At 54.9% G+C, this 25282-nt stretch overlaps 13 protein-coding genes across 13 annotated transcripts; 6 read left to right on the top strand and 7 right to left on the bottom strand.

Moving 5' to 3' along the window:
* Window positions 1-248: 248 nt before the first annotated feature.
* MAA_09417 (oligopeptide transporter) lies at window positions 249-2287 on the bottom strand (the record flags this gene model as incomplete). Its single annotated transcript, XM_007827415.1, has 3 exons — window positions 249-917; window positions 1068-1906; window positions 1996-2287. The coding sequence occupies 3 exons, from the start codon at window positions 2285-2287 to the stop codon at window positions 249-251; spliced, it is 1800 nt and encodes a 599-aa protein (XP_007825606.1).
* Window positions 2288-4252: 1965 nt separating this feature from the next.
* Window positions 4253-5068, bottom strand: MAA_09416 (ERG2/sigma1 receptor-like protein; the record flags this gene model as incomplete). Its single annotated transcript, XM_007827414.1, has 2 exons — window positions 4253-4590; window positions 4744-5068. The coding sequence occupies 2 exons, from the start codon at window positions 5066-5068 to the stop codon at window positions 4253-4255; spliced, it is 663 nt and encodes a 220-aa protein (XP_007825605.1).
* Window positions 5069-5653: 585 nt separating this feature from the next.
* Window positions 5654-7641, bottom strand: MAA_09415 (INO80 chromatin remodeling complex Ies1; the record flags this gene model as incomplete). Its single annotated transcript, XM_007827413.1, has 2 exons — window positions 5654-7059; window positions 7140-7641. 2 exons carry the CDS (start codon window positions 7639-7641, stop codon window positions 5654-5656), a joined length of 1908 nt encoding a protein of 635 aa, XP_007825604.1.
* Window positions 7642-8387: 746 nt separating this feature from the next.
* MAA_09414 (nuclear pore complex component) lies at window positions 8388-9221 on the top strand (the record flags this gene model as incomplete). The annotated part of the gene is made up of 2 exons (XM_007827412.2): window positions 8388-8602; window positions 8657-9221. The coding sequence occupies 2 exons, from the start codon at window positions 8388-8390 to the stop codon at window positions 9219-9221; spliced, it is 780 nt and encodes a 259-aa protein (XP_007825603.2).
* Window positions 9222-9624: 403 nt separating this feature from the next.
* Window positions 9625-10188, bottom strand: MAA_09413 (uncharacterized protein; the record flags this gene model as incomplete). Its single annotated transcript, XM_007827411.1, has 1 exon — window positions 9625-10188. One exon carries the CDS (start codon window positions 10186-10188, stop codon window positions 9625-9627), a length of 564 nt encoding a protein of 187 aa, XP_007825602.1.
* A 2407-nt stretch (window positions 10189-12595) lies between these two features.
* Window positions 12596-13188, top strand: MAA_09412 (small secreted protein; the record flags this gene model as incomplete). The annotated part of the gene is made up of 2 exons (XM_007827410.2): window positions 12596-12870; window positions 12933-13188. 2 exons carry the CDS (start codon window positions 12596-12598, stop codon window positions 13186-13188), a joined length of 531 nt encoding a protein of 176 aa, XP_007825601.2.
* Window positions 13189-13448: 260 nt separating this feature from the next.
* On the bottom strand, window positions 13449-14280 carry MAA_11590 (uncharacterized protein; the record flags this gene model as incomplete). The annotated part of the gene is made up of 2 exons (XM_011412505.1): window positions 13449-13779; window positions 13832-14280. 2 exons carry the CDS (start codon window positions 14278-14280, stop codon window positions 13449-13451), a joined length of 780 nt encoding a protein of 259 aa, XP_011410807.1.
* Window positions 14281-16133: 1853 nt separating this feature from the next.
* Window positions 16134-16559, top strand: MAA_09411 (uncharacterized protein; the record flags this gene model as incomplete). The annotated part of the gene is made up of 1 exon (XM_007827409.1): window positions 16134-16559. One exon carries the CDS (start codon window positions 16134-16136, stop codon window positions 16557-16559), a length of 426 nt encoding a protein of 141 aa, XP_007825600.1.
* Window positions 16560-17794: 1235 nt separating this feature from the next.
* Window positions 17795-18300, bottom strand: MAA_09410 (Ribosomal protein S12/S23; the record flags this gene model as incomplete). The annotated part of the gene is made up of 2 exons (XM_007827408.2): window positions 17795-17973; window positions 18045-18300. The coding sequence occupies 2 exons, from the start codon at window positions 18298-18300 to the stop codon at window positions 17795-17797; spliced, it is 435 nt and encodes a 144-aa protein (XP_007825599.2).
* Window positions 18301-19285: 985 nt separating this feature from the next.
* On the top strand, window positions 19286-19825 carry MAA_09409 (GCN5-related N-acetyltransferase (GNAT) domain protein; the record flags this gene model as incomplete). Its single annotated transcript, XM_007827407.1, has 1 exon — window positions 19286-19825. One exon carries the CDS (start codon window positions 19286-19288, stop codon window positions 19823-19825), a length of 540 nt encoding a protein of 179 aa, XP_007825598.1.
* A 233-nt stretch (window positions 19826-20058) lies between these two features.
* MAA_11589 (uncharacterized protein) lies at window positions 20059-21144 on the top strand (the record flags this gene model as incomplete). The annotated part of the gene is made up of 1 exon (XM_011412504.1): window positions 20059-21144. One exon carries the CDS (start codon window positions 20059-20061, stop codon window positions 21142-21144), a length of 1086 nt encoding a protein of 361 aa, XP_011410806.1.
* Window positions 21145-22524: 1380 nt separating this feature from the next.
* On the top strand, window positions 22525-23331 carry MAA_09408 (alpha-galactosidase A; the record flags this gene model as incomplete). The annotated part of the gene is made up of 1 exon (XM_007827406.1): window positions 22525-23331. The coding sequence occupies one exon, from the start codon at window positions 22525-22527 to the stop codon at window positions 23329-23331; it is 807 nt and encodes a 268-aa protein (XP_007825597.1).
* An 895-nt stretch (window positions 23332-24226) lies between these two features.
* Window positions 24227-25124, bottom strand: MAA_09407 (methyltransferase domain-containing protein; the record flags this gene model as incomplete). Its single annotated transcript, XM_007827405.1, has 2 exons — window positions 24227-24952; window positions 24996-25124. 2 exons carry the CDS (start codon window positions 25122-25124, stop codon window positions 24227-24229), a joined length of 855 nt encoding a protein of 284 aa, XP_007825596.1.
* Between the last annotated feature and the right edge of the window lie 158 nt (window positions 25125-25282).

Here is a 25282-nt window from a genome sequence, read left to right as displayed (position 1 = left end):
CTGAACCTACAGGTGCTTTTGCTGACCGCATCGCGATGCTGCAATACTCGTTGGAACCATTCAGTTTTGGCGCAGGCTTATATTATAGGTGGTGCGAGAACGAGTCTTATCCGCAATAGTGGTCGAGTCTGCCCCATTAATCCAAATTGCGTCAGTTAAGTCGAACCGCCGCCGCCGCCGCCGACGACGACAACATTCACGCATGCCCAGTAAACTATGTACACGACACCTTCCCATTGACACAAAGACTAACTCTTCTCATCCTTGAACGCAAAAGGTGCCTCGGCGTCAACCTTGCCCACCTGCCCCTCGGGCAACTCATTCAGCTCGTCCTCGTGGACATCCAAGTTCCGAAACTGGAAATAGAAACAGGTGCCGGCGACAAAGGCCAGGATGGCCACAATAGCGTAGTTCCAGACGAGCAACGGATCGGACGCGAGGCTGACAAAGGCCTGGCCGATGGCGGCGGCAAACGAGGTCATGAACAGGGCGACGGCCTGGACCATGGAGCGCATGTTCTTGGGGGCCTTGGAGTAGGCGTACTCGAGGGAGGTGATGGAGGCAAAGACCTCGGCGAGGGCGATGAGCACGTAGGAGCCCGTCTGGGCCCAGACGTTGATCTCGACGGCGGGGCACTTGACCGTCTCGCCGGCGTCGTCGAGGGTGGTGCCCGACGCGTAGCTGCCGCACACGGATGTCTGGTAGATGTAGTGTTGGACGACGGCGGCCCAGACCATGGCTGCGCAGCCGACGAAGAAGCCGGCGGTGATTTTGCGAATAGGGGTGAAGCGGATGCCGGCTTTGCGCAGGGCCGGGTAGATGAAGAAGTCGTTGAGGGGGATGAAGATGAGGAGCGCGAAGGGGTTGAGGTTGGAAAGTACGTCGTTGGGGATGCCGTTGCGCTGGAGGACAGCAGCCTGCGAGATGAGGTTGTTGTTGACTGTGCGTCAATGGTTAGTGAGGAGAAGAGAAAAGAAAGAAAAGAAAGGAGAGGGGTTTAGAGGGTGATGAGGGAGGGACATGCTTTGGTTGTAGCACAGCCAGAAGATGGGATACCAGCAGAAGACGGCGCAGGCGGCAAATCCGCGTCGCAGCTCGTCGACCCAGGCGTCGTCAAAGGTCATCCAGGCCGGGCGGGTGTCGGGCGAGAAGCGCGAGGGCTTGACCGAGTCCCAGAAGGTGCCGTCGTGGAGGTTGCGATGCGTCTGGAACGGGTTGATGGACCAGCGGCCGCGCTGGGCGAGCATAAAGGTCCGCAGCGCCGGGACGAGCACCGACCCGGCGGGCTCGCGACGGAGATATCGCCGGCGCCCCCACCACATGACGAGCGGGCAGAAGCCCAGCATGATGGTTGGGAGCGTGTATGACAGGTAGAAGCCGACGTGCATCTCGGCGTACACCATGGTCAGCTGCCCGACCAGGGCGCCGACGTTGATGAAGAAGTAGAACCAGTTGTAGATGCGCTCCGTGGTGACGGCCGGGTCGACGATGACGCGCTCGCCGCTCTTGAGGGTCCGCACAAACATGCGCTGCTCGCCCAGCTGCTCCACGATCAGGCAGCTGATGTTGGGCTTGAAGCCACCCGTGCCAAAGCCGATGATGATGATGGCCGTGATCAGGCAACCCAGCGAGGCGCCCTGGCGGACGATGATGGGCGGGATCGCCGACAGAATGAGGATGACGTGGCCGAAGAGGTTGACTCCCAGGGCCGCGCTGATGGTCTTGTACCGCCCCCATTTGGCGTCGGCCACCCACGCGCCGAACAGAGGCATGAAGTATTGCCAGAACTGGTTGAAGATGGTGATGCCTGTCGAGGCGCGCTGACCCATCCCCAGGGCGCCGGGCTGCGTTGGGTCGGCGCCTGTTGTCGAGCCTTGGGGAAGAGGTTGCTGGATGAAGTTGGTGACTTTTGGTCACGGCGATTTCTTAGTATTTTGTTTCTGGGATACCAAATGGCGGCATAGGACGGGTTTCCCCCGTGGTGTATATACTCACACACGACCGTGGATCCATAGTACGAGAAGCGCTCGCAGAGCTCAATAAAGGCGATTGTAAAGAGCTTCAGTGGAATATGATTGGGTACACGACGCAGAAGGGCCAGCTCCTCGGTCGTCGGTAGGACGGACGTCTCATCGAGTTCCTGTGTATCGCCCAGGGCGACGACGCTATTCTGGCCAGCAGCTTCGTGTTTCTGAACGGCCTGGAGGGACGCCCGCTTCTCATCTGTGGCTTCGGCGCGAAGCTGGGCTCCCACCACCGGCTCGGCCAGATTATCACCAGTGGGCATAATGACGCGTGCTGTGAGTCCAGTTGTTTCCCCAAGTAGCAAGCAACACAAAATGGCCTGCGGTGGCTCAACGTGGCGGACAGCAACTGTACGGGGAAGGAGGAAGACGAGATGGGACGTTTTTGCGTCCCTTGGCGAAGTAGGGCTCCGACCCCCGTCTTATAGATGGCATTTTGGAATGAAAGGAGCCAGAAGATACAGCATGGCCTTCCTGGAGGCTTGGCCAGGAGCCCATGTTGGCGGGCATATTGCACAGGAATGGCCGGTGGGCGTGCCTGGGGAAGGACTCGAGGGCTTCTTTCGAAAACGCGACGACGGGATTGGAGAAGGAGAGAAGCACTTGGCTTTACACACCCACATGGCCCTCTGAGATATCTCTATCTGGGCACCGGCGGGGATGCTTCGTCTTGGCAAAGGAAGAGGTCAGGAGGCGCGGCGTGGGAGAGCCCTACAGCAATGTCGGCCATGATTTGAACAAGAGAAGATGGCTCGCGATAAGACCTCCTGCAGAACGATGGTTCCCCGGCAAGCCCCGTGGTTGCAATTCCGAAGACGAAACTCGACTTGACGAAAATGCTTGGGACCAAGACCTTGGCGCGTTGATCTGGGAGGCAGACATGCGACCATCCGGGCGAAATCTGGGGCCATGGGCAAGGATTGCCGGCCTAGTGCTGTAGTTAATCTCGCTGTTGGGATAAAGTTGCTGGGCAGAGTTATTTCTGGTCCCAATCGTATGCAGCCACTGTCCCAAGAGGGAAGCTCGATATTGCACAAGTCGTCAGCTTGCTTGATGGTGTCCGGTGACAGGTGGTCGGCTGTTTTGCTCGTCTTCGGCACCTGGAAGGCGTCTGGGGTTCCGCTTGCACGGATCAAGACGTGGCCACCAGCCCCCCTCGCACCGCATTCTTGCCATGATGCCGGAATTTGTCCATGGGAGATGCCGCCATCCATGAATCGCAGCGGCCAAACAAACTTGGTACGAGGAGCGGGGTGAGTGCTTTTAATTGGTGTTGCTGATTGGTGCGGCTTGGCACCTTGGCAGCTTGCATCTCGTAGTGCATGTACTGTACGATGCCTCATGGACAGACTGGCGGGAAGGAGCATTGCTCATTTTGGAGGGTTACGCGTGAAGAAGAAAGTCTGGTAGCCTCCATGTCCCCTTCTCCCCTGAGTTGTAGTATGTAGAGCATTGTAGGTAGAGTATCAATATTCTGCAACCCCTTCAAACCACAAGATTGAGTGAGCGGTTGTCGAAACGCCACAAACGCCTATTAACGCTATGCGCCATGGCATACATTTCCACCTGCCCCATTGCTCCTAATCAATCACACTACTACCTGCGGGCCAAGATGTTCTGGTTCTATTTCTACTACCCTGTGGCTGTTCAGGTTCCATGCTTGTCTTCCTCGGCAAGACCGCCGCAAATTCATACTACCCTGCAGCCAAGACTCTGATAGAAGTTTCGTTTGGAACGACCGGGAAACCTCCTCAACACGGCGGGTTACCCAAGTGGAAATGTCGTTCATATTCACTTATAGTTCCCTTGGCACCAAGATCTGCGAGGCTTGGTGTTTCCGAGCTATCTTGATGTGAATCGCTCGGCGGGCTCACCCTTTTTGCTGGGCGCGCTCACGCCCTCGAAACATGACAAAATGCAAAGCTTCTTTCAACTTGGGCAGCGTGTTGCTGGAACTATAACCCCCCCCTCGGCCCGTTTACTATACACCCGATCCCATACTGTCCGTCTAATTATAAAATTACTACGTTGCATCTAGTGACGCACAACCGCAATGGCGGTTCGCACCCAAAGTACAAGCGCCAGCTAGCTTCCTACCCCAACTCCCCCCAATTCACATACTCCAGACATTTTCCCATATGATACATCATGCCAGGTGACCAAGGCAGATTCCATCGACAAGTCCCCCAATTATTGACCAGCCAAATCCACACACACGCGCGCCGTGCCTAGAATTTCCCCCTGAGCAAGTTCCCAACCATCTGCTTGGCCGTCAAATGCGTCGTCTTCCACAAAGTCGGATAGTCAAGGGTGCTGAACAAGCCGTCCGCAAAGCCGAAAAAGAGCATGGGCGGGATCCATCCCCGCGCGTACTCGAGCGCAAAGCACTTGTCCGGCATCCGGTACTGCTTGACCTCTCCGCGACGCAAGTGGTGCACGCTGCCAGGGGGATACACCTCGGGCTCATACTCGCCCGGCACGTACGCCCACTCCTCGCCCGTCAAGATGTGGAAGTAGTCGTCTGCGGTGTGCCGCCCCGTGTGGCCCTCGGTGCCAATCGCCGTTCCTAAAACCACAATTGTTAGCCTGCACCCTGCGCCCCCCCCCTTCCCCTGGATGAGAAAGACGCGGTACCAAAAATAATGAGATATTCCGTAATGCCTTGTCGTTGGTCAGCCTGGGCCATCTTCGCACTCGGTCCGCACGCAGGTGTACTCACTAGCGTGGAGGATGTACATGGCGCCCATGGCACCGCCGGCGTTGTTAAACACCCAGTCCTCCTGGAGGTTGATGTGCGCGCCGTGCGTCTTGTGCAGGTCGTCGACGATGTACTTGACCACGGCGCGCGTGTCGTTGCCATGCTCGGCAAGGCCCCTCTTGGACACGTCGTGTAGCTCGTCCAGGTCAAAGATGTAGAACTTGTCCAGGTTCCGCTCCGCGAGGTACACCACTGATGCTAGGAGGGCGGTTAGCACGCCCAGGATGCCGAGTAATTGGCCGATGGGGGAACTGGCGCCCCTCTGAGAGGGCTTTGATTTGGGCATTTTCTGCAAGGCAAAAAAAGGGACAGTGGGAAACAAAAATGAGTGACTAATTGTGATTGAATAATTGGGCTACACACGGCCGGGCGGGCTGTATATAAATAGTGAGAGCGAGATGCGTGTTGGATGCAACTCGAGGAACTTGGGGGCAGTTTTGCCGCCCCACACCGCTCGTGGTCTCGGAGAGGTAAGCTTCCGGCTGGGTCGATTATCACCAACTTGTGTGAGACGGAGGCTGATGAGCAGTGGGAGGGGACCGGCGTCCGTAATGTCCGCGGGTGCCGAAGCGGAATACTCTGGACCTGGGTTAGAATAGAAGAAGATAATGAAAAGAATCGAATGCACAAATTGCAAATCACAAATTATTTCTTGGTGAAGCTTTTGGAATTATCATCATTGTCGCCGCCACTCCCCCGTGGAGGAAGTCCCCATTCCAACTAAGAAAATCATATACCCGAACTATCCTTTGTAATACACTATCCCTGTTACTTCCTTCAACTCCCATCTGATGGCATCCGTAGAAAAGTCAGAAAATAACCTAGGTATACATGATCTGCTTCGTGACGTGCGCTGAAATAAGCCCACAAGTTACTCCACGTCAGAATCGCCCATGACTTCGGTCTTGTCTGGGTCATCTACATCGTCATCCCCATCATCTAACAAGGCAGTCTGGTCGTCAATATCTGCGTCACCCATAGTAAGATCTCCATTTGCGTCGCCATTCTTCGTGGGGGAGTCATTCAACTCATTGTCATCCCCGCCCTTGTCGCCGCTGGCCTTCACTGATGCTTTCTGGTTCTTGATGGGCGCGATAATGCCCAGCTCGGTTTCGTGTCCTACCCACCGACGAAGACGTCGCGAAGCTCTTCTCAGGGCGGCCGCATAGGCACTGACTTCTTCGCCATAGTCATCTGCCTCGGCAGTGACAAGAGCAAGCCCGCCTAGACCTCTCTCGCGGAACACGGCAGTCTTGTCTTTGCTGGAAATGTTGCGTGGTATTGCGTCCTCGCCGTCGCTGTCCTGGAACGGGTCTTCTTGGGCCTGGGTCCGCCTGTATGCTCTATATATGGCTCCATCCTGCCGTCGAGCCTTGCGGCTCTTGTGATGGTGTTTTCGAATCCCTCGGTCTAGAATGTACTCAACACGTTCATTGCGGTTTCTTTCCACAGCAAGCTGATGCGCTGTTGGGGGCCGAGGTTTCCTCGACCCAACACCTTCCGATCCGTGACGAGCTGGGGATGACCCTTCAAAGATCTGGTACTTGAGCCCCAACCCTCGTCGACCACCTCTTCCCATGTGTCGGGGTGGAGGCGTAGATCTTGTGCTGTCTCGGTCCGAATCATGTTTAGAAGGACGGATGCGTGGAAGGATAGCAGGACCTTCCTCATTCAAAGTCGCCCGTTTTCCGCGTTTTGTCTCCCTTTCATTCAGATAGGCTTGGTCCATCTCGAGAATCTTGGCTCGCGTCTTTTGTTTATCGCGCCCAAAAACGAGTTCCTCGGGGGTATCTACGTTTTCCTTGGCTCGCTCATCCTCCGGCATCTCAACGAGCTCTGGAACACCCTGGTTTGCCACATCTAGGCCGTAGTCGACACCAGCACCAAACGGATTTTCCTCACAGCCCTCCTCGGTGAAATCAGACTCAAGGTAAAACCACATGAGCCACAAGAAGGCCGAAGCGCGGGACTTGCTGCTATACTGTGTCTTCATAATAAGGTCGTGGAATTCTTGGTGATTGGGGAAATGCAATTCGGCAACCTTCTGAGCCGAATGGCACATGGAAAAAATGAGATTAACAGGGTTGGTTCGAGGTACTTGGACCTTCTTGATCTTCTCCAACGAATTGGGTTCTTCCCTGTCCTCAGCACCGCCCTTTAAGATAGACTTGAGACGGGGGGCGTCTTGCAGTTGCTTGTACGCGTGTGCATCTTGGTGCGCTTGTAACGACGGGATCGCGTGGTATGTTCGAAGCTGGGCTCTCATTTCGGGAAAGACTAAAAGTTTGGCTCGGTTAGTTGGATGCTTCAAAAATGATGTGTTGGTGGTATGTGTGGATGGGGGATGTTGTACGTACAATTGAGCGTGGTATTCATGCGGCCAACGTTGACCAGAAGGCAGACCATGGCCATGCCCTTGGCTGCATCTCGGTCACTGAGGAGTTTGTCTCTTAAGACTTTGCTAGTTTTGCTACTTCGCGACATGGTATCGATGTAGAGATCGGCAAAACATTGCTTGTCCATGTCGCGATCGTACGAGTTGGTAAAAACCTTTTGCTCGTTGTCGAAAACGGCCTTGAGGAAGTCGTACTGAATATCTTCACGCCAGAGCGGCTCACCATCTTCCTTTTTCAGATGTCGGATTTTGCCAATCTGATGGGGCGCATCGCCACCCTTTGTTGAAGCCCTGCCTCTGCCACGGGCAGGCTTCTCCTGGATCTCGGTGGGTTCATCGGCCATCTGCGTATCCTCATCGTCGCTCGCAGCGCGTGAGATGAATGACTTGGCTTCCTGAGCAGCAGGAGAGCTTGGGGCTTCGATGTCGGACGTGGCCGCGTCCGAACTGGGTGAGGCGGCCATATTGATGGTGGGAGGCTTCACGGGGGGTGGACGAGAAAAGGGCTAGGATCGCGGGTACTGAGCTGGAAGTGTCGCGGGTTGCGATGCGAATCAAAGGCGCATCATCACCATGGCACGGTTGGACTATGGAATGAGAGAGTAAAATGCGCTTCTTTGATGGATTCTCGATGGCGACGCGAGAATTAGATGGGGGTCGATTATGTCGGGTTTATGCAAGTGGTGGTCAGCGAGAATCAGCTTGCATTGAGCTTGAGAAAAGTCGATCCACGTTTGTTGCGCAGCCAAGTCCCAGGACAAAGTCTCCAAGTCACCACCATTCTTGGAAGTCACGGCCCACGACATGTCGCACGCTTGACTTGGCCCGTGCGCCACTTGACCCCTGCATCCACTCGGCCGCCTGACTTGACTGGTTGCTGTCGCTTTTTGTCGCCTGCCTCGATCAACATCAACAAATATCACAGCCTCGACGACTCGGAGCAGAAGCTCACCGGCCATCGTGCCCACGACCAGTGCATCTACTAACCAGCAGCAAACGACTATTTACGAGCGATCGGAACATTTATCTCACCAATTTTTTCCTTACGACGCCGCGTTAGATACACGGTAAGTCGGGCAAAGCTTTTGCTGCCAACCGTAGGCCGCGCTGACCAGATCAACTTCCTAGAGCTCTCCTTTCCAAGAGTACCCCGACCCTCAATACTAGGAATTGGACCATAACCCTCTAGAATAAAGCACTCCCGGCCAGCATGTCGACTCCTGTCCAGTCGACGCCCACCAAGGCAGCTCCCGCTGTTGACAGTCCTGGCACATGGCGGCATCCGCGATTAAATGAAATCACCCGAAGGCAGAGTGCGACGAATTTCTCCGAGAAAAATATTCGGCAAATAGCCTACAATATAGTTGCCTTATTAGTCCTGTGGTCCCTTCGACTGCTTGCCAAAATGAAGATCAACCCCCAAATGTAAGAAGCCGTGTGCCCACCATTGGCAGCATCACAAGCTAACCACCGTCGCAGTGTCTCCAGCACATTCCGAACGTACTTGAGTTGGGCGTGGTTCGTGTTTCAAATCATCCCATTCATTCAAATATGCCTCGCCTGTCTACCACTTGTCCGCGCCAAGGACGACCTCTCCGACATCCCTTTGACCGGTGCCCAACGAAAGCTGCTGGGTCTTCCGCCAACTTCCGCCCCGCCGACTCCAGATGCCAAGTTCAGTACGCCTCCACGGTACTCGAGGACGCCTTCGATTGCTGGATCTGTCGGAAGCAGGGGCAGCTATGCTAGCTCACCGCTGTCCGGACGAGGCAGTCCGCTTATTCAGGGCTCCTTTGGGGCTTCTGGTTCACAATACTCCCCAGTGGGTAGCCCGGTCTTTCAAAAGAGTATTAGTGGGCTAGGAAATGGTCGACGATCATCATTCGGATCAGGCAGCCCCTTTGCTCAGAGTACGTCGGCAAACTTGTTTTCGGATCCAGGCTCTCCCAGCCCCTCTGGAGGCAAGCGCACAAGTGTAGGGCTCAACAGCAAATGGCTGTATGAGAGAGGGAGACGGTCCTCTGGCAGCGCATGGCTTCATTAGATGGGCGCGGCCGTGATGAATTTTGTACAAGAAGCGCAGCATGGATACGAAGTGGTGGAGCTATAATGTCACGCATAGAAACCAAGTCACATATTTGGGCACATGCCATGTCAGCAGCTTTAATTATATGGTAGGGATGGCGTAAACGGGCGGCTACTGCTAATGATAAAAAAAATAATGTATAGCTGAGAAAACCTGGTTGCTAGGCCATGTCTTTCGGTGCCCTGTCATCTGCCCGTGTTTTCATCCCATTCAGCGAACGACATGCAAGACCGAGCATTTACGCGGATTCATCTAGGAGCGCCTTTCGTCCATACACAACGTGTCTAAAAGCCGAACAATTTAGTAACAGAAGCAGCCCAGAGTAACTTGCCAGCAAGGCACGGGGGAAATTTGAAATCACTCACATGGGCCAGCACAGGCGGATGCTCTCATCCTCCATGTCCCTCAGCATGTCGGGAGCAAGGCCGTCCAACACGCCCGACAGGTCCCTTGGTCCAAAATACGACCCGAGGCTCAGCAGCGGCCCCGGCTGCACTTGCACGAGGTGCCTGCCAATCTCCCTCATCCTGTCGTCCTCGGGCCACGCGTTGCCGGGGACCATGAGCTCGACGTCGACCACGTCGACGAAGCCAATCTCCTCCAGCCACTGCTTGTACTTTTCGGCCTTTTGCATGTCCCTGCCCTCGCGGGCGGCGGCGGCGCACACGGCGGCGCACCAGTTGTCGAGGGCGCGGGCGCGCTTGTCGCCGCCGTAGCGGGGGCGCAGGACAATGTCGAATATCTCGATGTGTCCGCCTGGGCGGAGGGCGGCGTGGGCTTTTCGCAGGACGGACTGCGCGTCGTCGAAGCAGCTTACTATGTAGCGGAGGTGGATGTAGTCCAGGGGATGGGGGTACTTCCACTCTTCCTTCTCGACGTCTTGCCGGATGAAGGAGACGTTGGGGGCGGCGGTGGCTGGCTGCATGGTGAAGAGGTCGGTGCCGATGACGTGGGCTTGGGGGTTGTTTTTGGCTTGAAGGGGAGGTTTGTCAGTGAGGTTTTTGGGAGAGAGAGAAGGGGGGGGGGGGGGGGGGGGGGGAAGAGAGGGGGGGGGGGGGTTGGGGGAGTAGAACCGTATTCGAGGGCCCATATGCCTGTGCCTGTGGCGACGTCGAGGACGTGTTTGGGGGATTGGACGGGGGCGAGGCCGAGTCTGCCGTTGAGGAGGAGTTTGCACATTTGGTGTTGGAGGTCTGTGAGGTTTAGTTGGGTTTGTTGAGGGTGTTGATGGGGGGGGGGGGGACCCCCGAGACGATTTGGGGGGACGCACCGAGACGATTTTGCTCGGGCTGGCCGCGGGTGTTAGCTTGCTGCTTTGTTTCATGGAGTTGGGGGGCTTGGGTGGGCGTACGATGTCGTTTGGTAGGTAGTATGCTTCTTTTTGATGTTAGCACTTGGGGATGTGGTGGTGAGGCTGTTGTTTGGACGCACTGCGGGAGGGTTTACGTGTGGTGCCATTTTGGCTGGGATTCGCGCTCGATACTGTCGTTGCTTTTCCATTTCTGCCATTGTGAGTGTTTATGTAGAGGGTCTTGGGTGTATGTTTGTCTGGGGAAGCTTACATCTTGTGTTGTGCCCCTGCGAGGTTGGCACCAACATCTACTTTCTTGCATGTGATGGCAGTCGCCATTGTTTGCAGACGGTACTCTTATGGCTTGGAGTTTGTTGGACGGAGAATTGGGACCACGGCGCAATTTATCATTGGATATGTATTATTTTTATAACTGTTGCCATTTGGTGATACTTGACATGCCTATTGACTTGCGTCACACGCGACTCGGAGTGACATGTCCAGGTCATACAGGACCCCGTGGATCGAACCCGAAGGCCACCCCGAAGGCCACCCCGAAAAATGATGCAGCATGCCCGAATGATTCCGAAAAGATTTGATAATGTCTGCTATCAGTTAGTACTATCCAATTTTTCATTCTGCTGCTGTGACGGCACCGCCTTAGCTCGGATGCAGTGTCCATGTGTCTCGTGAGCCGTGACGATAATTGGAGCCGTGTCCCGTTTCTGGTGCATTCGGACTTGGCCGGGAGGCTATTAAGTAAAAGGAATCAAGTGTTGTATTTTTAGAGCCCCGGGGCAAAATCATCAGCGAAAAAAAAAAGAAAAAAAAAAAGAGCCATGTGTGTTTGTACGGCGTTTCCTCCGCTGAGATGCAGTTCTGTAGTTTAGGTACGACTGAGCACACGGTGTTTGTACGATCGGGCTGTACTTGATGCAGTGCTGGCACGATGTTGGGAAAGATTGAAGAAGAAAAAAATAATAATAATAAATACAGGTGGTTGTGGTACAAAAACACAAAAAATGTAACTGCGTGAACCGGGACTCGAACCCGGGTCGCATGCTTGGGAAGCATGCATGCTAACCGCTACACTATTCACGCTAAGAATCCTGCGGTGTCAGTCGGTCGTTATGAAAGTATATATAGACTACCAATTGGGGGCGCGTAAGTTTTGCTGCGGCGAGGTGGGGACCCAATGCTGCGACTTGCCGACTTTCTTTCAGCATTGTGCGCCTGGTTACTGAGTCTCCTTGCAAAACGAGCTACGATATTTGGTCTTTACAGATCGAGACTGCTCCGTGTATTTCTTCTCCTGGCCTGTTGGCGGTGGAGAAGCCGGTTCAGGCTCCCGAGCGTGGTGGCGCTAGTCTGGTATTGGCAGAACCGTCGTCGACTTGAAGTGCCGAATTTCTTTCTTATGTTCCTGGGAGATTCTTCTTACGCCATGTAATTATAATTGGCTTTCTGTAAATGGCGGGAAGTATTTCCTTGTGGCACTGTTGAGGGCCAAGTTGGGATTCGGCAGACGGTACGGAGTAGACGGTGCAAGTCGGAAAACCGGGGCAACTTACAACGCGTTAGCAGCCATGGACCAGATTGAATAGTGGAATTGCGCCAGAACTAGATACATTAGGTGAGGCTTCTTTTATGTTTGGCGGGGCCGCTCATTAGCTTGCCATGAATTCGATGCTGCTTGACCCTTGATATCGTCGATACTATCGAATGCCTTGCACCAACCCCAGCACTGTGAACAAGTCACCGCGTGCAAGAACTGCAAGTGTAACACCACGTGCAGACATACATGTAATCATCAGCCAGCCCTCCAACGCCGGCAAGCTCGGTAACTGCGGAAATGCGGATGTATTGACATTATACAACCAGACCCCATCTTTCTACTTGGCCTTGCGGAACCTAGTCTGTCCATGTCGAGTCTCCGGCAGCATCGGCCACCGCTGAACGCTGCCTAAAAACCAACATCTTCACCCGCGTTTCCCCAGCAGACGATATTCCTCAACCTCCCCCAACCAGACTGCACATAAACATGCTGCCCTCTCCCCTAACCCTAGCGAGCCTGGCGCTCCCTGCCGCCGCGCAGCTCAGCACCCTCACAACGCCTTACCTCAACCTCACGGCTCTCGCCGCCGCGGACGGCGAATCGACCCTCGAATGCTGGCAGCTCGCCAACCCGTTCCAGCAATCCACCGAGTCGGGCATCACGGGCTCCCTGCAGCTATCCCTGGGCGAGTTGGCGAACGCGACGTACAGCGTGATTCCCGCCCGCTTCGACGGCGGGTTCCACCACGCGCCCGCTTTCCAGTATGTGCTCGACGGCCGCGCCCTTTCCGCCGCGCCCGACTAACCGTGCCGGTAACGCGTAGATATGTCCTCTTCATGAGCGGGTTGGTGCACATCAGTCTGTACAGGGGGAGGGACGAGGCGTGGATCCAGGGCGGCAAGTACGGGCTGATTGTGGCGGCGGACACGGCGGACCGGACGGCGCATGGCCACCTCACGAGGTATCCGGGTGCTGCGGACACTGTGGCCGTGTCTTTGCCTATTGGGGACAGGGACGGTTTCAAGTACACTGTTCTTCATGGGGGTTCGTGTACCCAGGACGAAATGGTGGGGATATAGTTTATGAGTACATGGCAGAATATTGCCCACTGGGAAGTATACTATATGCTATATACTTATTACTTTACTGGAATATATTCTGGTGTAGAGTGTCATGGTTAGGCTACTGATGTGGTCAAACACGTTTTGCCGCCTTTTCCGAGACGACGATGCAGGGACACGAGGCGTATTTTTTGATGGGTTCTCCATCAGCGGATATAATGAGGCGATGGGAAAAGCCTGTATACAGTGAAGCTAATTACACCTGGAGCAGCGTGCCTTCATCCTCGATTTTCCACCATTTCCCGCGTCTCCGCTGTCGATGATTCGGACACCGTCGTCAGAGCACCAGAGGGGCGGAAACCAGGAGCCCGTCTTTGCCCCCGCGTAGTTTGACCGGCATGCCAGACTCTGCGTGTATTTGCTACCACAGAGCTCCCCGGAGGACCCTGCAGCGCCGTTAGACGCGGCGTCTCGCCCACGGAGAATGTCCACTCGACTCTTGAGCTGTTTCCGTCCCTCCTCCACCTGCTGGGCGGGAAGAAGGTCGGGCGAGGCGACATGGGCAGTTTTTCGTGCATCTTCAGCGGCCGCGTCGTGACTTTCTGCCGGCTAGCTGGCGTTAGAAACAGCGAGACACTGGTACGCACGCGGTCCACGTTACCAGAGCGGACAAGTGGCCGAGCGCCCGAGCAGCCACGGGTCGATGCACGCCCTGTCAAACTGGTGCCCGCAGGGAAGCCTGCGCAGCTGGACGCCGTGCATGAACGGCTCGGTGCAGACGGAGCAGCACCTGTCGTTTGGGCCCGGCGCGGCGCCGCCCACGGACGACGTTTCCGCGAGGCAGGCGTCGTAGTCATGAGTATGCGTTGGCAACAGAGCCAGAGCCTCGGGGGCCAGCGTGTCGGAGCGGCGTGGCGGCGTAGCGGCCGTGTGGGCGCCAAGGGGGAATATCCTCCCCCTCAGCACGTATACCGTGAGTCCTATGATGATGGCAAGCGCGATACATAGGCCGGATGCCAAGCCGCTTGTTCGGGAGGCGTCGGTGGACGGAGCAGGCGTGTCGGTGGGCGGCGTGCCGGGCCAGTCTGACGGGACCGAGGGCTGAGACATTCGAGGGCGGCGTGGACGGAGCGCGAGAGGCCGTGACACTGTAAAGAGCGGCCTGGGCGAGAGCGACGCGGAGAGAAGGCAGCAGACTGGTGACACGAGGCATTTTGCCTGCGTGCAACTCGTCACGGGTCCTGGCAGACGAGGTCCAAGGAGCGGTGCGGTGTTCCCCGGGGGCCGGCAGGGCCTGGGCCGGAGATGCATGACCCACTTCCCGGCCGCATCGTGACATCTGGAAGCCTTTTTTGACGTCGCTGCCCGTCTTTCTCGCGTCTGAGACATTGTGCCGGGGGCCCCGCAACGTCGTCTGCCATACAGAGCGCCCGGAGCCGTGTCATTGGAAAAATTCTGACTCAGAAATGCTGGCTCTAGGAATGGATTTCTGCACGCGAAATGCGTCGCTTGCACTGAGACTGGCCGGTATAGCGGTGCCCCACAGAAGCACTTGCCCGCGCCTCTTTGTTCGTGTTACGCAGACCTGCCTTTTTTTTTTATTCTTCTTTGTTTGGTGCTGGTGTTGGCTTTGCCTGAATATTCGACCATTCATCTTGCATCAGGTGCACCTCTACGTCGACTTGGAGATTCATGTACTCGACGTATTGGGAGATGCCCGAATATCAAAGCGGCGCGCCCGTGTTTCAGTCGCGTGCAACGTCACACAAAGGCCAACCATCACCGGAAAAGGCTTCTGTTTGCTGTTGGCTCTGGCAGAAGAATTGTGAGGCACCTCTTGTGGTAGTACTTGAGACGGGATAACGCGAGCTTATACTTTGCCTTAGTCGCCGTAGGTTCAGGGTGGAATCGCGCCGGGTTAATATTTCCCGGAGCTGTTGGTACGTTTATTCAACGAATTTGCCAGGGTAAACGATCAGACTGAGGCCAACTTGGTATGACATTATACAAGCTTTTGATGTGGAGAAGATCAAGCTGAGAGGTGATGGCGACAGCAGCGGAGATTTCGCCGATCCTGCCACATGCGGATTCCGACTTGCAGGGGACGGACCAGACGGCACGTTTTGATGTCTCATGAATCCGGACCTACATGTATGCACGGCCAAAGACGACCATATCTGGGCCTGCAAAGGGTATAAGGAGCCCTCGTAGGCGATGCCGTGCAAGACTAGGTACGTACAACAACATGAACTTATAAAGGCGCTTTGTCGCTCGCAACTCCACAGAGTGCCGGAGTCCCACAATTTGCCGCGGCCAGGAACGACTCAATTGGGAGTTTTGGACTCCACCTTCGTCCAATCCTGGCCATGCAAGAGTTCGGCCAACGGTCTTGTTTCCCATGTGGATCGGGGACGAAACCCTTGAAACAAATTATAACCTAGTTTCGATCTGGCCTGCCCAGAAATGTAGTTCGATCCGAGGCCATGTGCCTTGCCCGATGCGGCTCGACAACCTCCCGCGTCAGTGCGCCGTATAGCAGCCACCGCTTCAGCCCAAGTCGTGTTCAAAGCGTAACTTTTGCGCGCCCACCTGCGCTGAAGAGAGCCGCCGCTAATGTTCCAAGTTCCGGTTGCTCGCGTCCAGTGTTATTGCGCATGGCAAACCCAGCATGGCTGTGCGCAAGTCCGCCGGGCCCTGCCAACATGTCGCCATGCCGCGGCCGCCAGTGCCCTCCTCCCAGAATCAACCAGCTCGACATGTATAAAGGCGTTTCTACGCCCCGTCCGTAGTCTTCTAGTCTCTTGGCCTCACAGCAACTTCACTCTTTTGCCTACTCTCCTAGTTCTCTCCGAGCAAGCCTCTACGTTCACTCTGCATAATTCTCTTCGGCCCAATACTTTAATTCACAACTCTTGTTCCGGCAACACCATCGTTTTATATTTTCAAAAAAACACCTAGTCAACATGAGATTCACCGGCTCTGCTCTCGTCGCCGCCACGCTGGCCCTCTCCGCCGCCGCCGCGCCCCTGCCGCAAAACGCCAACGGCCTCACGTCCCTCCTGTCCAACATCCCCATCATCGGAACCTTCCTCGGCGGAGCTGGCGGCGCCGCTGGCTCTGCTAGCTCTGCTGGTTCTACCAACACCACTGCCGGCGGTGCCGCGGGAAATCCCCTCGCCACTGTGCAGGAGCACCTGCCGGCCCCGGGCAGCGGCATCGAGGGCATCCTGTCCAGCGGCCAGATCCTCGGCGACCACCTCAAGTACACGGCGAACCCGCCCAGCGCGCTCGAGCCCATTCCCGCCGCGCAGAACAGCCCTCCCCGCGAGATTCACCGACAGGCGCACGCTGCCCTTGTCCCGGCGTCGCAGAGGCCCGCTAGCTCGTAAAGACGAAGTTGCTTGAGCGGTTGGTGTTTGGTTGACACTGCTTGGTTTGGTGGTGGGGAGGGGGGATTGTCGGCTGCACAAGATTCTGGGATAATGGACATCTTATGTTAGCTTGTACGACGATAATGGGTAGTTGGTTCAAATATACTTAATAACTCGCTTGGCTGGGTTCGACTTTACTTAACTCTTGTAAAAAAGCGGCCGTGAATATGATGAGAGTAGATTGCCGTGACTTTGTTCAAATCCTGGGGAAAGTTGTACCGAACAAGAGGACTGGGTTTTCATGGGCGATTTTTGCGACACCGTCTCCGTTCCCCGAGAGCACTGACTGCGTTCGCCTGAGGAATGGGATTTTTGTTGGCATTGGGACGTAGAGTGCTGGTGGTGGGAATGGAAGCATTCTTCTGGACGAATATCTGACCCGAGTTGGATTTATTGTTGCAGGTGCGTAATAAGTGTTTATTGCTTGTTTGCAAGTGAATAGGGCTGATGAGCTGGCGAGATGGGAGTGGAATTTATAGTAGTGACGGTGAGATGAAGCGCGTGAGAATGCGGCTGCGGGTCCGCGTGTAGCTGCAGTAGATTATGCTGAAGCAGTTTTCTTCCAGGAATCATCCTTGTGCGGTGCAAAGCATATTCCGGGAATTTATCTATGCTTTTCGCATAAGACACTCCATCTGCTAACCTGTGAGGATACGTGGGAGATTGGCACAGAAGAACGTGCGAATTGCGAAGCAGTTACCTGTCAGGCGGTAGTGAGAAAAGATCTAAAAAGATATTACAAGCTGGATCGGGGAAGTTTCTATTGCTGGCCCTTTTGCTCCAAGGCTCGTCGATGACTGGCAGTAAGCCCCTTTATATTGCGTATAGGGAGCCATTGCCACCACGATAGAGGTTTGAACTAATAGTTGGAAGGAATCCCGGGGTAGATGCACGTTATCAAAACTCATGTGCTTTTACATAACCTGCCTTGATCGTCTGCTTATGGGCAGGCTCAGGGTAAAGGCATTGACGGTTGCTCATTGACAGATGCTGTCTGCGCATCATCCACAAAAACCGCAGATTCACATCGGGCACCTGTATGCGTGTCCGGCACCATGACCATCTGTCCTTAGCACATGGTACAACTGATCAACCCGACAACACACATCACACTAGGAACACCAAGCCAACAATCCCAAGCTGTGCCTCGTGGCGGTGTACTTGCAATAGCCAAGCCATATAATCCGGCCCGCCTAAGAACGCGGCTTCTCCTTCTTCTCCCTCCAAAGCGAAAGCAAACTCACCCCCGAAACCTTTACAACCTTAAACCGCACACCCGGGATATCCCCTATCGCCCGGCCCTTGCGCCCAAACCCCGCCAGGAGCACCTCGTCATTCTCGTCGATATAATTGAGGCACCCGTCATTGGGCACTACCCAAGCCGTCAGTCAGCCTTCTTCACAAGACACTGGCAGACCCGGGGGGAAGGGGGGGCCAACGCACCAAAGGCAGTCACCTTCTTCCCGTTCTTGATGAGCTGCACCCGGACGCACTTCCTGATGGCCGAGTTGGGCTGCTTCGCCTCGACGCCCACCTTTTCCAGCACGATGCCCTTGGCGTGGGAGGCGCCGCCAAAGGGCGAGGAGCGGAAGCGCGACCCGAGCGCGCGGTGGCGGTAGTGCTTGTCGGCCCAGTTCTGCTCCTTTTGGTTGAGGCGCAGCTTGCGGGCGGCCTGGATGCCTCGGGGGCCTCGTGTCATTGTGGGAGGGGGACAAGACGGCCGTTTGGGGTACGAACTACAGACGGAGGGGGGAAGGAGAACAAGAAGAGAGATGTGAGGGCATGGCGAGTTTATAATATTTCAGTCGGCGGTGTGTGAGGGTGGTCTTGGGATGAGAAGATGACAACATGTTGTGGCGCACTGCTGGCCGGATGTTGGATAGAGTTGTGCTTTGCGGATTAGAATGGCCGGCTGTTGGCCCAATTGTTGGTTTGTGCTACCCATAGAACTGAGGATGGTGTTGTATTTCCGGGATGCTGCGTGGGTTTTTATTCGCTGGCATGGGTGCCGTAGAGCGTGGCCGAGAAGTGACTCTTGTGACGGTGTGGCCAGATCTGTATAAAGAAATATTTGAACCTAGGGACTGTTGCAGGGATGGTCGTGATGTCTGGTGGTATTGCGCGTGGAAATATCAGGGTTGTTGCCCTTTCTTATGCTCGTGGCGGAGTGAGGCATTTGGAGCTGATGCATGCGGCTTTTGTGCGTGGCAAGTGCCATATACGGCGAAATGTGAGAGATGGCAGCATCAGGGTATAAGATTGCTTCGACCGTTGTTGGAAAAAAGAAGAGGTCAATTTTTGGTGTTTTGACGATACCTGCGAGCGCGAGATCGGAGGGTCTATGAGACGCTGGCTGCCGGCACCGTGGAGCATTGCAACTATATGGGCAACTACACAACGCTAGTATTGTTCCGCTCGCAGTTCTGCAGCATCATGTGTAATTGTATTAATCATGTCTACATGTGAAGTCTGGTTGACTCAGCCATTCCGGACACCAGATGAAACGCCACGCCCTGCCGGAGACGCGGCGTGGGTCTGTATCAGTCACACGGCCGAAATCGCCCAAATATAGATTGTCGTTACTACAAGTGGCGCCGCGCTGCATCTTCTATCAACCTGGCGTTCAAGTACTACGTATCTACACACCAGAGCAAGTCCGCCCAGCGTTGTACAAGGATTTCACCATGTCTTTGCCCTCGGAGCCACGGAATTGGACCAAAGATGGCTTCCTGATATCAACCGACAAAAGTCTCATCTCTGTCAAGGCCCTCAACGCAGTGTTTGCCCAAGAATTCCTGTACTGGGCAGCGGCCATGCCCGACGAAGTACTCCAGACTATGGTCGATGCATCGTTTTGCTTTGGGCTGTACAAGATTCGCCAACAAGGCGACACGGTCGCTCAGAACGGGGATTCCGTACACCCCGATTCGCTTCAACAGATTGGATTCGCGCGCCTTGCTACCGACTACGTCACATTCGCGTACCTGACGGATGTATACGTGCTTCCCGAGTATCAAGGCCTCGGGCTGGGCGGGTGGATCATTGATTGCATAGATGAGGTCATGGATCCATTGCCCTACTTGAGGTGGTTTACGCTGCGGACGGCGGTGCCAAAGAGCAAACAGGCGTATGAGAAGAGATTGGGCATGAGTGTGCTGGACCAGGGAGATGTGACTAAAGGGGCTGTGATGATGGGGAAGAAGGGCAGGGGCAACTATGTTTAGGCGTCGAGCTTATATGCCGCTGCATCTGTCTGAGAATTGGTGCCTTTTTTGAAGGCGTCGTCAAGCTTGTCGATGGACTCTGGTGCTATCGCGGTCGATAGAACTCGGCGACTGCCTTTTTAATTAAGCGGAGCGCGAATCAAGGCACGTGACTTTGCCTGCACGCGCTGGGATGAACAGCTGGCCGCGTCTTGTTCCCGCGTCAAATTGCCTCTCAACTCGCATCTTGAAAAATGTCGGGCCATTCCCTGGAGCCGGAAGAGCTTATATCTCGCTTGTCCCATCGTCCCAGCCACCTCATCAGGGCAATGATCAAGATGCCCGATGCCAATGCTGCAGCCCCGTCTCGCCGGGTTCGGGCCGACCGCGTCTCGTCGCTCGGCGCCCTGGATCGTCTGCCGCCAGAAATCATGTCGATGGTCCTTGGGATGCTTGATATTCAATCGAATGTGCATTTCGCGGCTGTCTCCTGCCGAGCCAGCGCATTCGTTCAATCGCAACGCGCGTATCGAGACCTCGTCGCAATTGCTCCGCAGGCTCTCGCGGCGCTGCCCAAGGTAGGCCTGCTGGGCCTTCATTCCATTACTAAACTCCACGGCGCCTTGCGAACGCAACGGTGCGCGGCTTGCACCGAATATGGCCCGTTTCTGTTCCTTCCAACCGGCGAGAGGTGTTGCTGGGAATGTCTCCGCTACCACCCGTCCTTCAGGATGGTTTTGCCCAGGGAGGCAAAGAGATACTTTGGCCTCGGGGAGCGCCATCTTAAACAGTTGCCCACCCTCCATGTTATTCCTGGCCGGTATGGCATCTCGCCCAACGTCGCGCCGGAAAATTGCCGCCTTGTGAGCGCCAAGCTGGCGAGAGCTCTTGGGCTCACCTTGCACGGGTCCGCGGAGAAACTGTCGCAGGCTTTGGCGAGGACATGCAAGTCTGCCGGGCTTCTCGCCACAGGGCGGTATTTTCAGAGCGAGCCAGAAGTGCCCCCGGGACAGGACTCGCTGCTGCTGCCGTGTCAAGGCAATATACCGCCTGACAAGTTCTTCGGCATGGCTTCTATTCCGTTCCCCTCGCTCTCAAAGTCGGGCAGGATCGAGCAAGGTTTGTGGTGCCGGGGCTGCGAAACCGTCCTTCGTCTACACGATTCTTTGCGCTTGCCTAGCGAAGTGCTGGTGGCTGTGGTACCTGGGAGCCTTGAGCCGATGCGAGTGTTGCTTGGCCTCGAAAGGCGGGCCCGATCTCGAGAGTCATTCTTGCATCACGTCAGACACTGTTACGGAGCACGGCAGATGGTTCCTGAGTTGGCTGCAGGAATGGAATGAAGCTAGAAACAATAACGAAACTCGACATGCTAAGAAAAGGCTCCGTCTGACCTAGCCTACCACCTCCAACACAAACTCGGCCAAGCAACTTCCAGCCTCGTTCGTGCTCCTACTTCCCTGGCTGACAACCTCAGTTCCTGACAAACCGTCCGCGATATTCTGTCATGGCCTTGTTTTCTTTTGGGAGGTGTTTAGGACAATAGTTGCGCGAGACCTTGTCCTCTTGTAGCGTCCGCGCGCACTGCAGGTTCGATTGACTGTCGTACAATCTGTCGCATTGAAGGAATTCTCCCTTCTGTTTGCATCCACACTGGTACTGAAACCACCACTGAGTGCACATGATTTAGATGAATAAAGGGCGGAAAGATGAAAGATGGGTCGTGTAATCGAAAAGGTGGTGAGGTATTGGCAAGAGATGGCTTCAATCTTTTGGCAAATGGTTAGAGCGACCACTTATCAGATGGGGATGCAATTGCCATACCTGGCTGTACAAGTTCAAACAATTGCTAGGGATAGTCGGATGGTATGATGAGACAAGCATAGGCGACTGCCCCAAGCCCAGTCTTTTATCTTCATCATTGCCAGCTCTTCAAGAGAGGGTGGACTTGCGGGACCAGGCGCAGTTACGCAATCTGATCAAAGCGGCTCGTAGGCGCCTTTGGGTGATGACATTACCGACCAAGTTTCGGGTAGCTACAATCATAACCAACCGAATAGCACCGACTGAAGGGGAGATGTTGTGGAGGCTGGTACCTTGTGCACAAGTACATATTGTACATGTACGTCTATGTACGTGCGCATATCAGCCTCAGCACCAACACGAGAAGAAGGATTTATTACATTAAGCGCCCTTATAGGTGGCACTGTCGGTCATGGTCCGAACAAACAATAATAAATTGGCCAGGGTACCAAGGATCACCGTGGTTCCCCAGTAAGGACTTTTGGCCGACGACTATTAACGCTTTTAGATACATACATATGTACCAAGCAAGAGCGGATCATGTGAAGTCTGGTCGTTGGCGCTAGTCCCAGGCCTAGAGCATCTGATTGGTTGATGCCGCTGTCATGAGGATCAATTCAGGGGCCTCCGCTCTAAGCGCCCACGCTAGCGTGCCCCAGGAGCCGCCCGGTTTTCCGCATTCCATAGGGCTGGTTGGTATCAATGTCCGTATGGCTTCAAGTACTACTTTGAGCCGCGTCTAGAGGTCGAGGCCTTAAGCCTAGCCGCGTGCATCTGCAGCAACGACGAGGCCAAGCCACAGACTCGAGTCCAGCGCCCAGGGGCCGGAACGACATCAATTGTCGCAAACCACCTCGCTCCGGCTCTCTTACACCTGCCACAGTACCTCGACATAACATCAACGACTACCAGAGACCACAATGCCAACGCTGCCCAAGCCAGACGTGGAGGTGCTCTCTCAGCTCATTGACGATGAAGACGGACACTATCGTCTCCGGATCGGCCGCAGAGTCCACTACCTCACAATCCCCTCGGGCGTATACGACGACGACACCATGTGCCGGCCCTATCTACTCATCCCGGCGCTGCCAGCCCTTCCCGACTCGTCATGGACCACCATGACCGTCTCGCGGGACGAAAATGGCTCTCTCGTGCCAACCGTGTCCACGAACCCGCTGCCCGAAATCCGGACGGCCTGGCACGAACAACGCGTCGATGTCTTGAGCCTGGGGAGGAGGAAGCGCTTCCGCTCAGGGGTGCACGAGGTCGAGTTCAACGGCGCGCCCGCCATTGTCAAGATTGCCTGCTTCGAATGGGACGTGCCTCGGATCGAGCGCGAGACGTGGGCATACTCCGTCATTGCGCGTCACCGCCGCCAACATCCCGAGGAGCCTCCCATTGCACCCGACTTCATCGCCCATGTGACCGAGAACGGCAGGATCATGGGTCTCCTGCTGCAAAAGGTGGACGGCGAGCCCGCCTGCACCGACGACTTGCCCGACTGTGAGGCCCTGGTTCGTCGGCTGCACGGCCTAGGCTTGATTCACGGCGACGTGAATCGCTACAACTTCCTCGTTGACCGCGCCTCCGAGGGGGCAGGCGCGCGTCTGGTTGATTTCGAGCATGTAGAGGGTTTTGACGACGAGAGGGCCAGACAAGAGTTGTTGTCGTTGCCGGCAGAGCTGGCTGAAGAGACGGGACGGGGGTCGACTGTTTTGCTGCAATGAGATTATGAAACCTAGAAGAAAGATTGTAACTACCAGATGGGCTGACTTGTCTGCATATGTACTAGTTTAGCGCTGGAGTTTACCACATACGACCACAGCCGCCAGTAGAACTCACAATCCCGTCCGATCTCGTACGATAACCTGGCGAGCGCTGGATTAGTAGTTGGGTCGGTGACGACCAGCGAATACCCAGTGTTGTATGTTTACTTTTTGCCACCTTGAAGCCTATAACAGGTTGCTATTATACTTTTGTCATGTATAGCCAAGTCCACCAGACTCGATTAGTGGATGAATACCTAGGTAGAGATGACATATCACCGGCCTTGAACACAAAAAGCACTGCTGTCTTCAAATACAGCCACACCCCACCACCACAGCACCGACCCCCGTCAGAACTCAAGTCGAATATGCAGGACCAGTCTTGATGCCACCAAGCAATGCTGGCGAACTCGTGGCTGCGTTGATGGTGTATGGATTGCAGCCAGGAATCATAGATACTGATCTGGCCTGCAAAAAAATGACTCGTAAGATAGCCCAATCCTATTAATAAAAGGAGACTAACCCGGCCGTCTAGAAGAGTCAGCGGCATAATCATGATGCAAATTCTACCGGAGGAATCAAAGAGGAGACGTGAGGAGGCTAGAAGACAGCGTGAAAATGAAGAGGCTATGAGGAGGGCGGCAGAAAACTCCAAAAAAAGGCGAGAGGACAACAAGAATAAGAATAAGATGATATAGGTCTTATTACCTTGACGGACTACAGGGTTCTTTGGAGCAGTTTTCGATGTCAGTTTTCGATATAGTCTAGATATATATCTCTCAACAAGATGTTCATGTATTGAAACGGCAATATACCAGTCTGTGGACATATCATACAAGCGGTACTATTCATCATCTCACAGCATGTGCACCTCAAAAGTCAACCATCCCACGTTGGCATCTTCAGCACCTTGTCCTTGATTCTGTTGGCCAATCTGGAATCCATGGAACCGACTCTGGACCTTCCATTTAGTGCCAGTAACATCACCAACCTCTTTCCACAACCGCGCGAATGACTCCTCACTCTGGCGATAGTGAACACCCATGCCCTGCAAGGCGGGACGCTCTTCACCAACGACACTCCCAAGGCCACTCCCAACCAACAGAGACCCGGGCTTTGGTTTGACAAATTGAACTATGCGCCGAGCCGCCCCAACCTGCCCCCGCCAGTTCCAGATGTGCAAAAAACTAGTCATGTGAATAATGTCGAATCGCTGGCGCAGCGGCTCCCAGTCGGCACCGCTGTCAAAGATGTCGCGACCGTAAAAGTCAATATGGAGCTTGTCGCCGTCGCGAAAGAGCCTCTTGCCCATCTCGTAAAACTCGGGCACGAGGTCCAGCGCAGCCAGTTGCGACGGATCAACACCATCAAGGACTAATTTCCTCAGATCCTGTCCAAAACAACATCCGACATCTAAAAGCGCAGCTGAAGAGTCAGACTTTAGTTTCGTGAGAATGCGCGGATACGCTGCATATGTTGGAAGAGAAGGGCACAAAAATCGCAGCCGGCCGATACATGGCCAAGGGTGCAAAACAAAGGCTTCGTTGCGCTGGTAGTCATTCACGTCAACTTGGGTTCTTGGCTGATGTTTTTTTATTGCTATGCAGAAAGGCCAGGAAACATACAAGCGTGAGGACATGAGGGATGACGTCTTGGGCGGGAATGTTGGCGTATGTCTCTAGTAGCTCGAGGGCTGGCTCGGGCAGGTCCTTGACATGCTCATCTTTGATGAACAAAGGTGGCGACGAATCCATTTTATGCTGCGCTCCTGATATTCTGGCGAACAAGCATAGAGAGGAGAGCAGGGAGTTGCCAACTTGGCGCTGGAAAAGCTCTCCAGCGGGGGTTAAAAGCTGACCAGAGTAGACTCAAAGCTCCAGATGTTCTTGTCAGATTGTGCAGTTGCAGGTTA

The sequence above is a fragment of the Metarhizium robertsii genome (genome assembly GCF_000187425.2).
Source record: "Metarhizium robertsii ARSEF 23 chromosome Unknown MAA_Scf_10, whole genome shotgun sequence".
In the NCBI taxonomy this organism is placed as follows: Eukaryota; Fungi; Ascomycota; class Sordariomycetes; order Hypocreales; family Clavicipitaceae; genus Metarhizium; species Metarhizium robertsii.
Note: the sequence above shows the minus strand (reverse complement) of the source record. Positions and strands in the feature narration are given on the sequence as shown.